General features: G+C 38.0%; 1 protein-coding gene across 1 annotated transcript; it reads right to left on the bottom strand.

The window, feature by feature from the left end:
- Positions 1–456: 456 nt before the first annotated feature.
- slc4a1b (solute carrier family 4 member 1b (Diego blood group)) lies at positions 457–11,355 on the bottom strand. Its single transcript, XM_033985086.2, has 17 exons — positions 11,267–11,355; positions 7,465–7,636; positions 7,252–7,387; positions 6,269–6,341; positions 5,784–5,826; positions 5,520–5,704; positions 4,829–5,036; positions 4,423–4,626; positions 3,808–3,956; positions 3,532–3,726; positions 3,186–3,434; positions 2,756–2,845; positions 2,519–2,685; positions 1,946–2,187; positions 1,708–1,877; positions 1,195–1,368; positions 457–872 (listed from the first exon to the last, which is right to left on the bottom strand). Exons 2-17 carry the CDS (start codon positions 7,616–7,618, stop codon positions 792–794), a joined length of 2,520 nt encoding a protein of 839 aa, XP_033840977.1. The 5' UTR covers positions 7,619–7,636; positions 11,267–11,355; the 3' UTR covers positions 457–791.
- Between the last annotated feature and the right edge of the window lie 3,031 nt (positions 11,356–14,386).

Raw genomic sequence — 14,386 nt, 5'->3', positions numbered from 1 at the left:
GTGCAGCCACATTTTTGTGAGTTAATAAAATTGTATTTATGTCAGTGGCCATGCAGTAATAAAGGCTTTAGATTTTTTCTTTTTTTTTCTTTAAAACAACAGAGTTCCTTGTATTTTCCATCTTTGGGGATATTTAACACACAAACATTATGCAACACATTATATCCAAAAGACCAAACTGATTTCCCTTGCAAAAAACACCTCATCTCCACTTAAGCACCTGTTATTGAAAATCTTTTGAAAATCACACCCACCAACACACACACACACACCCCCCCCCACACACACACACACACACACACACACCGACGCGCGCGCACACACGCGCAGACGCGCCCGCACACGGCACACACAGCCGCACACACACACACACACCCCCGCGCACACGGACACACACAGCCACACACGCACACACACACAAAGCATTTATAGCTGTAATGACAGGAAACATGAAGAGTATAGACTGATTTATTAGGGCATTTGGTCTTTGAATAAACATTCATTTTGTAACTTTTACAAAATGCAAACATTTCTATGTTACATAACTACTAAGGCTTTTGTTTTTTTTGTTTTTTTATATTTGATTATTTTATAAATAAATGAATCCTTTTGCCCCATATTGTACACTATAAAGTAAAATAAATAAAACTCAAAAATAATTTAAAGTCTTTAAAAGTATAGTTAGCATTATACAATCATTTTCATATAAATATTTTGGCTGGTAGATGTAAATTTAAGGTTTATATAAATACACTTTTTTCCATAACAATTTTGGCATTTCATGTCGTTGTCTACAATGGCATCTGAGATTCACAGTATACGTCTTGTCCTGGCTCCTCCTCAAAAGTAACTTTGGCATCATCTGCATCCAACTGTAAAAAACAACAGTTAATTCATGCAATCAGTATCACCGTACTATGTTTAATATAATATCACCGTACTATGTTTAATATAATATCACCGTACTATGTTTAATATAATATCACCGTACTATGTTTAATATAATATCACCGTACTATGTTTAATATAATATCACCGTACTATGTTTAATATAATATCACCGTACTATGTTTAATATAATATCACCGTACTATGTTTAATATAATATCACCGTACTATGTTTAATATAATATCGGCATACTATGTTTAATATAATATCGGCATACTATGTTTAATAAAGCCTAACAAACTTACACATTTAATCTCCAGCTCGGTGAATACTCGGCCCGTCATGAACATTCGTAGTGGGATGGTGAGGATCAGAACAAAGGGAAGTGCGAGGGACAGAGGGCTGGACTTCACAATCCACAGAACGGCCAGACACACCACCTGGATGGCTGTGAAGAAGTGCATTCGTCCTGTGCTCACCTGATGTAAAAAAAATAAATAAATAAAAAATAAATAAATAAATAAATATATATATATATGGGCAAGTACACAAAATGTTGTGTTTGTTTTTAATTAAAGGGTGAATTCTTCTGTATCTATGTATACATAATACATTTTGATGTTTTATTTTACATTAATGTATTTTGATTTAACTTGTCATTTTAATTGAATTAAATTTGCCACCTGTATCAGATGGTGTCAGATTCACTCTTTAGTTTGTTTACACTGATGTGTATCTGTAAGATGAGTAGATCTTATTTCTCAATCACTGTCTGTGTCAACATTGGGTTGGGTTATTAAGTTTAAGTGGACTCTTACTCGGGTAGCATAGGGCTCATTCGGATGGTATTTCTTTGGGATGAAGAGAAGCAATATACGATCCCACAGTTGTATCCCATTGAGAGAAGTCACTCCCATGTACAGGAAAATCCCAAACAAAGCAGCCATAGGGATCAGCTTTAAGATCGGCTCCATCAGAATGGATAGACCTAAAAACATGCATTTAAAAAAACAGGTTTCATGTCCTTAATAAGTATGAAAGATGAAGATAACTTACCAACCAATAACGCAACCAGGATCCCACTGACCCTCTGCTCCATCACCTTTTCGATCACTGGTTTAGGGCCTTTGCTCATGACAGTTAGAGCATTGGCGTGTGTGACCGAGCGCACTGTGGCCGCGCTAAGCCAAGGCACACCAAAAATTGCACTGAGGCCCCCCATTCCCACCAAGAGAAGCAGGTCAAAGTGGAAGCCTGACCCTTTCACCATCTTCCTCTCTGGTTTACTGATGATTAGACTAGAACAAAACAAGTAAGTTATGTTTAGATGTTGAGCAGAAGCCACAATAACGCTATGAGAGAAATCCTTGTTAGGATTTTTGCTCACAAGTTGAACTTATTATCACCTTTAAAACATAAGTGAACACATATTTTTTGTTTATTTTGCTGACCAAGAAGATGTTTGGATAGATTAGATAATAATCACAAATCAGGTCAAAACAACTGCATTCTGTCAGTTTAACAGTAAATTCTTCGTCTTAATACTGACTTGCTTCATTGCTATTTTAAAATGTAGTCTTTTTAGGAAGTTGTGAACATAATCATTTTGTGATTTTAAATGTCACCTACGTTGTAATCTGAGACTCCAGAAAGATCAGAATAAAGACAAGTAATGCCGGGATAAAGCAGGCAAACATGACCCAAACAGGAAATGGTTTGTGCTCTCCAAACGGGTTGATTAGCCACCCCCTTTTGTCCGGGTTGGAGACCATCAGACCCTTGGGAACCACCAGTTTCTGCAAAAGGAAAACATGTGCTTTTGCAAGAACAGAAATGACACATTTATCTTTTGTATTAGGGGCTAACCTGAGTATAGGTGTCCTCAATGTTGTAGTCTGCAAGAATCATGAGGAAAATGGCAATAGGCACGCCAAAGTCACCAAGCAGGCGCCTCACCTATAAGTGCATTTACAAATACGGCATTAATTATTCAACTCAAGGGACCTCAACAGTAGATGGGGAATTCTGGTTAATCGATTAATCAATTTAACCAGTAGACATCCTCTTAAATTATAAAGTAAATGACAGAGTAAATGACACGATAATGAATAAAACATGATTACATTCAATGGAGATAAAATATTTAACACTTGGAAATATGGCAAATATATTAAAAACCTTGCAGTCAGTATAAGAAATTGATTTTAACTCTATGAGAAAAAATATTGTGAACTTTACATTTTGGAATTCCGTTGTAGACCCCAATCACGTAGGGATTAGGCAAACAAAAACTTACCCTCCCAGGTAGAAAGGTGCCATTTTTAAACTGACGCAGAAAGAACGCGATGAGGAAACATCCAAACATGAGGAACATGGAGAGAAGTGCAGTGTTGGGATACGGGGGCTTGAGGGTGCTGATGATAACAGTTGTGTTTCCTGTGGCATTGTCAAAGATGGCTGTCTCCTCCACTCTCGGCAGCCAGGGATTCTCTACAGTTGAATTTACATGGTCATAATTTAGTATGAGTGGGTGGGCCCTGAAGATCTGTAGATTGAATGAAATTAGAAGAAATGAATACAAAAACTAGTGGTTAAAAGGTTAAATGAATTAGTGCGTGAATGGAATAATGACAGTGGGCTACCCTTCCGAGTTTGGCAAAGGTCTCGTAGATGAAGATGAGGGAGATGAGGATGGAGAAGATTTCTTGGGTAAAGCGAGAGATGTAACGCACCAGGAAGCTGCCCTCACACGCCACAATGACCACAACAATGAAGATCAGCCACACGCCCACCCACACTCTCCCAACAATGTACTCAATGTCTTGGGTCTTGCAAAACTGAAAAGACAAATAGGAAATATATTAATGTTTTACCAGTCCACCCTTTCATAATAATCTATTCATTTAGTGCTAACTTACTGCATAGAAAGCCTCCTCGAAAAGTAACAGAGGGCCGGAGAAGCCAATGACCAGCACTGGCTGAGCGGCCACAAAACAGAATATGATGCCCTGGATGCTGGTGGAGATGAGGAGCTCAGGCACACCTATCATGTTGTCAACCTTATCCGCTGCAGAGTAAGGATGTCAAGATGTTAGATTCTGCGTTAAATTGTTAGAATATGAGAAGAAAGATCACAATGTTTCATAATAACTGACACCATGGCCAAACATTAATCAACTCCTTAATGCACGTTTATCCTACTGTTACTCACATACTAGAGGATCATACTTCCTCTAGTATGTGACTAGCTTTATGAAAAGTTAAATGGCCTGTTTTTGATTCACTGTCATGGGAAAATAGTAGGCAGAAATTGGAGAACTATGAGGAAACAGCTCAACTCAACACTTTACATATAGAGTTTGTTGTATAGATTGCATTAAATTACAACATTTTTTTTAGTTCTTACAAGTTACTGTTGTGACCTGAATAAACGTCTTGCTTCCTATTGCAAACATACATTACAAAGTGACATTATGCACTCGAAATGTTCAAATAAATCGGAATATATTAAAGGAATACGTCATGATACAAACCTAACAGTCCTCCAAACGTGATGGCAGGAGACAGAGCAGCAAAATAGATGAAAATAACAGCAGCGAGGACCTGGGCGTTGAGAGCGTCAGTGATGTCACTCTTGTAGTATTGGTAACGCCTCTTTATGTCCCGAATCATGCCACCAAAGGGACGGTTAGTGCGGGCCAGTGGGTCTTCAGGTGGAGGGATGTTAATAATAGAGGCTAAAAGGAGGAAATTAAGTTAATAGTGAACATGATGCATTCAGTTTAAATAGGCACACTCTCCACAGCTCTGATCCGTGAATTGGCCTGTTGGTGGTCACCTACTTGTCTCCATGGAGAAAGATAAGAAAGGCAGTAACTTCTCCATGGAGACAAGCAGGTGGCGAACCCTCCAGTTGCAAAGTTACGCCTATATACGTACGTTTACGAGGCTTGATGTCCAGGCAGACGTCTTCCTTCGGCGGGCATCGCTCCTCCAGTATTTTCTTCTGAAAGCTGATGATGGAGCTAAGAGTGGCCTCATTCTGGATCTCAGTTGGAGGAATGACGATGCTGCAGTCCATAAAACCAGTTACAGCGTCCGTCAGCTCGCGAGGCATTTTGGCTTGTAACGCTGCCAGATTAAACACCTGAAATTTAAAAAAAATATACGATTAAAAACAAAGATACTGTTTCAATACATTACCACGATTATGTAGATAAATGTGTAGTATGTGTGTGTAAATTGTGTATTTTTCCTAACTCATATTGCTTATTCTAATATATATATCTGTATATATTTTACTCTTGTTGTAAATATCTTTATCTGATCCTATTTAGTGTGATTGCAAGCACACATTTATAACTATCAGTATGATATTTAATGTTATACTTGGAACTGCAGTGAGTTATTGAGTATATCTTCTAGAATAAAAGCTAAAAAAAAGAAAAAAAAAGAAAGAAAAAGCACAGAAAAGAGTATGAAGTGACTTTTCTGTAATTCTATAGTTAATTAACAGTGCATTCACCAACACAACCCAGACATTTCCAGGCGTCTTTTAACACTTTTTGGCAGATCTTAGTGTTGAGATATAGATTTTTGTCAGTCTCTCCCACTCTGGTGTTTCACTCACTTTATCTGCCATTAAAGCTGCCATAGCTCGTCCCGTCTCGTGGTAGTTGATGTCACTGTTACTGGGGCCAATCAGAATGAAGATGAAGCGCACAGGTCCAGGGGTGTCAACGGTCGGCTCCAGCGTCACCGCTTCTTTGAGACGCACAAACACAACCGTGGGCTTCTCCAGGAAGTCCAGTGCCCCTGCGAGAAACAGGAGGCCACTTTTGTTTTTGTAGTTTAACTTGTATTTTATTTAGATGTTGCCATGTAGAGTCCTCACCTACTAAAACCATGGACGCCTCAACACTGTCAGAATCTTGTTTCTAAAAATAAAAAAAAAGGCAAACAAGGTATTTCTGTTTCTTAAAATGTATAAGCATATTACGCAAGATGCAATACGGCATTAAGCATTTCTGATTAAAGGTGCACTATGTAACTTTTCTGATGTAGATTATATCCATGGAGACAAGGAGGTGGCGCCATCTAGCCAAGGTACTGGTCAGATCTGTAGTTAGGAGACCCCGCTCATAGCAAAAATGATTATTACTAGTTTATTATTAGTATTTTTGAGCGATAAATATGTCTGTAATTAAATAAATGTTAGATAGATACATTTTATATCATATTGTGAAACATTCCAGGCAAACCACGGAGACAAGCAGGTGTTGGATCTTCCACCAGAAAAGTTACATAGTGAAATTTTACATTAGAATCTACTTTTTCATCTGGTTAATATGACAGGGAATCATGGGTAGTTCCGCTTACCCTCTCCTTCACTGCAAACTTCTGCAGATCTGCCCCTCCGGTCAGAGCCTGGTTCTCTTGGTCACTGGGTGGACTACAAACAGAATAATGTCATTGGGACGTGTGCCAAAAGACACAGGGCCCGCAACGACAGTAACACTCACTGACAATGTCCTGCACAGGTGATTGGACACTGTGTGCATGGACTGTTCTTTAGTAAACAGTAAATATAAGGATAATTACACTTGAAACTATGGGTACAGAAATGCGCCATGGTGTATTTATAGTAGCCTCTCAAAATACGGGTGGCTAGGAAGTTTTTACAAAAGTTTACATTTTCTACAGTAAATAGTGTGAAACAAAAATATTACCGGTCAAGTGTCATGAAGTTATTAAGTACTTTCTTTGGTTACAGCAGCAGATTTAAAATGCTGAATGCGTCTTGTGGGGCTGAACAATTTGGGGAAAAGTATCAAATTGTGATTCTAATTGTCATTTTTCATTTGCACTTTATGTATTGAAATATGGATTCAGTTTGCCGTACATATTTTTACAAAAAACGAAAAAGAGAAGGCTGAAATATAAACTGTTAGCAAATACAATCATCAGGGTTTTTTTTGTTTTTTGCTTTTTTTTTAACACATTGGTATAGGTCTAAGCTACAAGGTCAGCATAAGACCCATGGTATTCTTAAATTGTGAATGATCTTGTAGTTCTAAGTTCTAACATGATATAATATTTTGAGACAGGCTTTCTTTGTATGATTACATGCACAGAGTTTCTTCTAGGCACTAACCAGCTTAAATAAAAACCTTTGTTGGCAGGTTTGTGGTCAGACAATGATCCCAAAACTACATGTTGAGCCCTCACAAAAGTTAGAGGTGCACCATTCAACTTTCTCGTTGCAGAATCATAACAAACCTCTTGGTGAGCGCATTGGCTAAACTCCTAAATGTAGGTCATTTTGGTTTGAGTCACTGTTGGGTGTGTCCGGGGACATTTACCTGTGGTTTTGTAGCAGAGCCTTGAGCACTCCTTCACGATCACCTGGTCTTATCTCCTTTTTGTTCAACAACTCTTTGACTATTTTCTCAGCAATGGCAGCCATACTCTGCTCCTCACAATTGAAAATGATAACCCCTGGAAACAGCATACAGTTTATGATGGGATGAGCGACCGGCCAGAATCATTTGTAAAGTAGTTTAAAGTAAGCTTACCTGTGTTCATAGTGCGTCTTATCTGTATGAGGCTCTTGAAGGTGAGAAAGGAGATATGTGAAGAGGCCCAGACCCCAGCCTGGGGGTCAAAGCTCTCCTCGTAGCCCACCCATCGCCCCGTCTCCTGCCAGTAACCCTCCGTCTGGTCCTTCATTGGCTCTTTTAGCTTCACCTGAAAGATCAAATAGATAAGACTTAATATGCCCAATGAATATGTAAATTAGGCCCGGGCACAGGTCCTGACATGATGAGGAGACCGAGAGTGAAACTGGACACAAGGCTGAATGAAGAGGTGCACCTCCCGCCGGTATCTTTGACAAGTATGGTGAGGCCTGTGGTGATGAGTGAGTGGTGGTTTCAATGGTCACTTTTCATGTGGGACAGTGTGTCACTGGGAGCCTCAGAGCAAAGATGAATGACTACATTTGATTACCTTAAATATGTGTCACATAATGGTCATTATGATGGAAAAAAACCTGAAATTCTGGTGAAATAAGAGAGCAAAGGTTTGAGATAAGACTGATAAAACAGAGAATTAGAAGTCAGTAAATTAATAAACAGTTTTAAATAGTTAACTTTATAACATGTGAAATTGGGGTAGTAATAATAAATTGTTTTGAGCTCAGCTCACAGGCCTAGAGAAAACCACTCACTATATTGGCGAGTTATAATAAGTTGCATCATTGGCATGATAGTTAATTCATTCAAGGAGGTAATTAATAAGGTTACATTGAAATTGCATAGGTTACTTACATTGCTCATGTGCCAACTAACAAAAATGACTATTAACCAACTCTGACAATTAAAAAAGCTAATTAGATCCAACTATTGTCATCTCCAGTGCAACGCCTGTAGGGCACAGGGCCCCAGTAAAATGATGCTGCAGTCAGGGGCCATGGGACAAATAGTGAAAAAGGCGACTAAAGTATCGCTGTGGAGGATCCGCGCATCCCACGAAGAGGAGCCTGCGTGTTTGGAGTGTCAATACTCCGTGTGCCTGGAGCCGCTGGAGCCGCTGGAGCCGCTGGAGCCAGGCGGAGGTGTGGAGGCTTCTGCGCCTGTGCCCTGTCTGTGCGCCTGTGCTGTCTGTGCGCCTGTGCTCTGTGCGCCTGTGCTCTGTGCGCCTGTGCTGTCTGTGCGCCTGTGCTCTGTGCGCCCTTTTCTCTGTCTGTGCGCCTGTGCTCTGTGCGCCCGTGCACAGAGCAGTGCTGCTTTAAATGACTCTGGGTTCCGGGACGATTTTCACCATGCTCACAACAAAGACCTATTCACAAATGTTTCTGTAGGAGTAATGCAATCACATGTAGGCCTAATTTACATTTACAAAGAGGAAACAAAGCAGGGAAGTCTTTTGGATCCTATTAATTAAGCTAATGTCATTAAAATGAATAGAAAGTGAAAGTCATTTATTCAAATTGGTTGATGCTGTCAGGCCTGATGCACTTGCATACAACATGAGTGCATTTGTGGCCACTGGTTATAAAGATAATCTAAACATAAAACTAACAAAACTATGGTTTTATATTATTGTGTAAGCCTACTTGTATATGGGAAAGTAGGCTATAGCAGCTTATCTACTTAATTATAAGAATTAGACTACAAATGTAGTAGGCCATGTGTAACCTTTGAAAAGATATGCTTTCATTTCAGATTTATGTTTTGGTTGTGACTGGCCAAATGTCAAATTGATCATATTTCTGACATAACTTAAAATGAACAAACATACAAAACAAACATGACTTATGTAAATGATCTCTTCTGTGTCTTTGCTATCTCGTTTGAAGGCAGTGGTGGAGTTGTCTATAACAACATGTAGTTATTGCCAAAACACCGATGACCAAAGAAAGGAGACAGATAAAACACTGGATGAGACATTTTTCTGTTTCATTGTGCATGCCTGTGAAGGTCACAAACATTTGGCCAGCCACTATGGACTTTTGTATATCAAACAATAAATCAAAAGCAATGAAGCATTTTTGCATTTGATTGTCCTCATTTTTTTTAACTAAAATGTACACACATTATGTGCTTTACAAGACTCATAAAATGGCATTATTCATTCCATACTCAGAAGTGGTAGTGGCTACTACCACATCCACAGCTGTCTTGGGTTAGACCAGACATGGGCAAACTACGGCTCAGGGGCCACACATGGCCCTTTGGGCTTATTAATCCAGCCCGCCGAACATGACCAAATTATATTAAAATGGGTAAGGGTAAACCTTGTTCAAAGTTTTTTTGCTGTGTTTATTTAACAGAAATTTTATAAATTAATTATTAATGATTAATTTCCCAGAACATCCCCTATCCTTAGACCCTCCTTCTCAGCAAGAAAAAAAAAAAAAAAAATGCAATTCATTTGGATAGGAAAACAATTTGTACAATGAGTCTTACATATTCATGCTTTGCTACATTTTACAGGCCAAATCTCTAATGTAATATATATTCATATATATATATATATATATATATATATATATATATATATATATATATATATATATATATATATATATATATATATATATATATATATATATATATATATCTCCTGGCCCGGCCCCTCTGCCAAATTTTAGAACCCACTGTGGCCCATGTGTCACAAAGTTTGCACACCACTGGGTTAGACTGATGGAAACGAGGCTCATTCACACACACACACACACACACACACCCCCCACACACACACACACACACCCACACACATACACACACACATTTATAGACAGGGTAGGTGAAGTGTCCCCTTTAAACTGTGAACAAAATAAATAATTAATTAATAATTCAATACAATCAAATATCTTCCCCTGTGGACAGAGCTGTCTCTAGACACTGTCGGGGCCCTAGGGTAGAGAGGGTCTGGGGTCCCTTGGCAGGAAATTGGAAAGAACTAATAATAATTTTTTAAAAAAAAGCTTATTTTGTACTTGACATGTCATAGTTAGGAAGAAACATTGTTTTTCATAACAATTGCTCCCTGTGGCTCAATGATGTGTGCCTAGGTGTAAAATACTGAATGACCAGTGCAAAATTCATCCATTCACTTTAGCTCCAATCCTCTTGTTCATGTGTTGCATAATAATGTGACAACATTACATTCTTCTGCTATAACACCATTCATAAATTTTTGGTAAAATAGCACTTGTTGTTTTAATATGCAAATTAGAATGACTTACTCTTACTGGGAAATCTATAAACACATAAATAGTGCAAATCAATGGTATTACTGGAGGTTTGAGTCATTCTGCAGCTATGGATAAGCAGGTCATTGCCATTCATACTGGTCATTGCCCCCATATTTGTCCAGCCCAAATGGTAAAATAGAAATATTCTGTCAAGTAGTACTCTTGATGCATTAAAGTTGTACCAACCCACTGACAGAGACTTTTCCTTCCATCATCAAACTGCACATCAGCCTTGTGGTCAATGGCGCAGGAATATACTATGTAAGATAACACTGCACGTTTGCATTTTCTCTGTGCTTGGGATGGTTACAAAGAGAAGACTGAAACAGAATATCTAATCAACTGTATATATATATATTTTTAATTTAATAGAAAAACAGTGTTAAATGCACTTTTGCAATTTAGTAAAAAATCCGTATTATAAATGTGATAATGATGCATTCTTTCATAATTAGATGCTGCTCATTCCCATGTTAGATTCACAATTAGATTTGTTTAGTACTGCGAAGTGGTGAGATTCATACTCTCCACCTAATAATAATAACACCTTAATAAGATATTTCTGTCAGTGAACATAAATCTGTCAGATCATTGCATTTTCTCATAAAGATTCTTACCTGTGTCAGAGTCCTGCAGCAGTAACAAGTGACTGGCCCAGAGTGGCAGAAAGCGTGACTTTATAAACAGTGGCCCTTTAAAGACCCACACTGCATGGGAATAGGAAGGGCTAAAATATGCGTGCACAGTCTCCAGACCTATTACCTCTGCCCCATGCACACCACAAGCCCCAGTGTTCTCACCCAAAATATTGATAGTAAATACAGTGCCTTGGTATGCGCAGGAAACCTGTGTCAGTCAGTATCCAACCTGCATCTTATCTGCGCATTAATGTCTGTTTTTTACAACAGGGGCTTGGGTTTCAGGGCTGCTAATGATAACCTTCAAAAAAAAAAAAAAGTACCAAATGAGACTTAAAAGAGTGACACTATACACTTAAGAGTAGCTGAATAAATTAAGATGTGATTTATTAACACAATGTACTCGGTAAGATGTAGATAAGGAGATCATGATTTAAAACTAAACTTTATTGGTCGAAGAGGAATAAAGAGATGGACAGAGAGAGAGAGAGAGAGAGAGAGAGAGAGAGAAACTGTTGCCCTATGAGTTTATTGTTTACTCTCATCAAACAGGTGACCTCTACTTTCAGTGCATAATGTGTAATTGGATAGTGATAGTAATAACCTTCAGCCTGCATCACTCAACAGTAATTCATCCTTGAAAGGGAACACCAGTGACAAATGACAACACTGTCTGTTTATCAAAGCAATGCAATGATTCATAACTTCAGCACAGTTTCCATTTGATTATTTCATCTAATCAATTGGACTGCACCTGAAGCATACACAACGCCAAGTAAATCAATCAAAGAAACATGCAGTAAATGCCACAAAGCACTGTAGTATTTGCAGTAGTGATGGCATTAGTTGGGGAAAAAGTCACAAGTCACACCAGCCGTTGGAACAATAGGCCAAGAGAAGAGGGCGACTAAAAGGAGATCACTCCACACAGATGCATTTTACACTGTTGCACTCCCATACATACTTTTTTTTTTAATTTTTTATTTGTTTTCTACAAATTACTCAACAAGAAAGGTGCACTCAATTTGCTTTTGGACCAGTTGCAGTGCATTGGATGGTCTATAATAACCACTCCACCAGAGGGCAGCATCCTATTATGATTTAAAGTGGCGGGTGGAATAAAAGCTGCTGCATTGACTGTATTTCTGCAATGCTATTGGTAAGATATAAATGAAATATATTATAACTCTTATTATATCTTTAGCATACACATCTATATTGCCAATTATAAGTACTACATTTTCTTGTTTTTATTATAACTATGCCATTTTTTTCATACAGAATCATTAATAAAAGAGTTAAAATGTGTTTAAAAAAAAAAAAAAAGAAAGAAAAACATGATATACCCCCAGGAGGAGAAATAGACCTGCCACGATAATTACAATATCAACTTATCATTCAACGTATGACAGGAAAACCTATATTTTTGGGTTTCTGTACTACAATATGATTTGAGCTGTAGAAGGTTGAATTATGAAGTTCTACAACTCATAATAGACACAAACTAATTACTTAAGTGTTGCATTCTGTCATTTATTTCTTGCAGTTCATATTTTTTATCCATAGTGTACATTTAAAATACTTTTTGGGGAATAATGCTTCATGGATTGGTTTTAATATTATCGTTTATCATCTATATTTATTTCAGCGTTATGTATGTTGTATGTAATTCAAAATGTGTTATCGTGACAGGCCTACGGTAAAACTGGCCTAATGTAGTCATAGGTACATGCTTAGGTAGCACCCATCTCTCAAAGCATTGTGGAATTGTTTCATATAGTCATGTAAAGTAATAATATTCCATCTTTAGCTGCCTATATCTACAGTGGCACTAAAATACTATAATTATGGTCACTTTATTGGTGGCATCTTTTTACTCTGTAGGATTACAAACAGTATAATTATCTTGTCATGCTTTCGATTGCTTGTAATGGCTTATTCACTCTGTCAGACATGTCAGATAATGAAAAGAAGTGGAGATGTACGGTAAAAAGCCAGAATAGAGGATGGATAGATTGGATCAATACAGTGCAGATGAGAGTGTCCCGTGGGCTTTCTACCATCTGGCCCAACAGACAAAGTGCAAATTGAACCTTCAAACTAAAGTGATCCAATCCTTCACTGTATGTTTTACTAAAATAACTTGTGTTTTGCTTGTTTTGAAGTTCACTTGTGTAGACTTATTGAAACCTCTGCAGTGCTCTCAACCAGGAACATAATCCCATCCTCCTCCGTCGCTTATTGTTGAGTGCTTGAGAGTGATCTCAGGACTGCCAAGGCGAGTCATTTGAGCCTCTCCATCTATTACCGAACATTAGAAGGAGAGTTAGACGGGAGCCTGCATCAGATAGGACTGTTTCTGCTGTGTAGATATATGTAAAAGCTTTGAATACCTGCTCATTATATAGCTTTAATCATTTCTATTTTTTTTCTTTAGGGGAGACCTTCTGGAACCAAATCCTTTCTTCTAAGAACTTGAGATGGGACAGTGAATGTCTCGTGGACCACCCATCCTCTGTCCACTGGCGGGTGACAGATGGCGACTGGGTGCGTCTCTGTTGTGTGTCCTACTTGTGCTTCCAAGAGTCTAGTGAATATTTCAAGTATACATGTGCTGCGTCTAGCCACGTGATACATTTTAAAATTCAACATCACACTTATAATAATAATCATTTCAGTGCTTAACAAATTAACAAATGGGTCATAAGACTATTATGTTTAATAAATAATAAATGGATTTGTTGCGTTATTACAAGACAGGGCCAAAGTTTATTGCCACAAAATGAAGAAAGGTCAAATGTTATTACTCTTATCAAATACAGACTTTGGGCACAAGTGATACACCAATTCTTGTTTTGAAACGTGGTCTTAATTAACCTTTCACTATGAGTTAGGGTCAAAATTTCAAACTCATTGAATGCATATGTATCCCTTAAATCTTCTAGATACATAGGTCTGACTTGATTGAAACTGTAAGGCTATATGATGATAGAGGTTTTCCTAGTATCATGTTTAATATTTTATGTTCGGTTATATGGGCCATTACAACAAGGTGGGATTTGTGAGATCACATCAATCAAGCAATTGCATTTCTCAAAT

Source organism: Periophthalmus magnuspinnatus, chromosome 19 (assembly GCF_009829125.3).
Source record: "Periophthalmus magnuspinnatus isolate fPerMag1 chromosome 19, fPerMag1.2.pri, whole genome shotgun sequence".
Classification (NCBI taxonomy): Eukaryota; Metazoa; Chordata; class Actinopteri; order Gobiiformes; family Gobiidae; genus Periophthalmus; species Periophthalmus magnuspinnatus.
The sequence above is the reverse complement of the archived record's forward strand: the minus strand, read 5'-3'. Positions and strand labels throughout refer to the sequence as shown.

Excerpts from the sequence above, each read along its gene's own strand:
- slc4a1b (XM_033985086.2), bottom strand. The coding sequence starts at position 7,618 with ATGAAGGACCAGACGGAGGGTTACTGGCAGGAGACGGGGCGATGGGTG. Across the intron at positions 3,435-3,531 it reads CCTTTGCCAAACTCGGAAGG|ATCTTCAGGGCCCACCCACT; the intron begins GTAGCCCACTGT and ends TTCAATCTACAG. Across the intron at positions 873-1,194 it reads CCGAGCTGGAGATTAAATGT|TTGGATGCAGATGATGCCAA; the intron begins GTAAGTTTGTTA and ends TGTTTTTTACAG.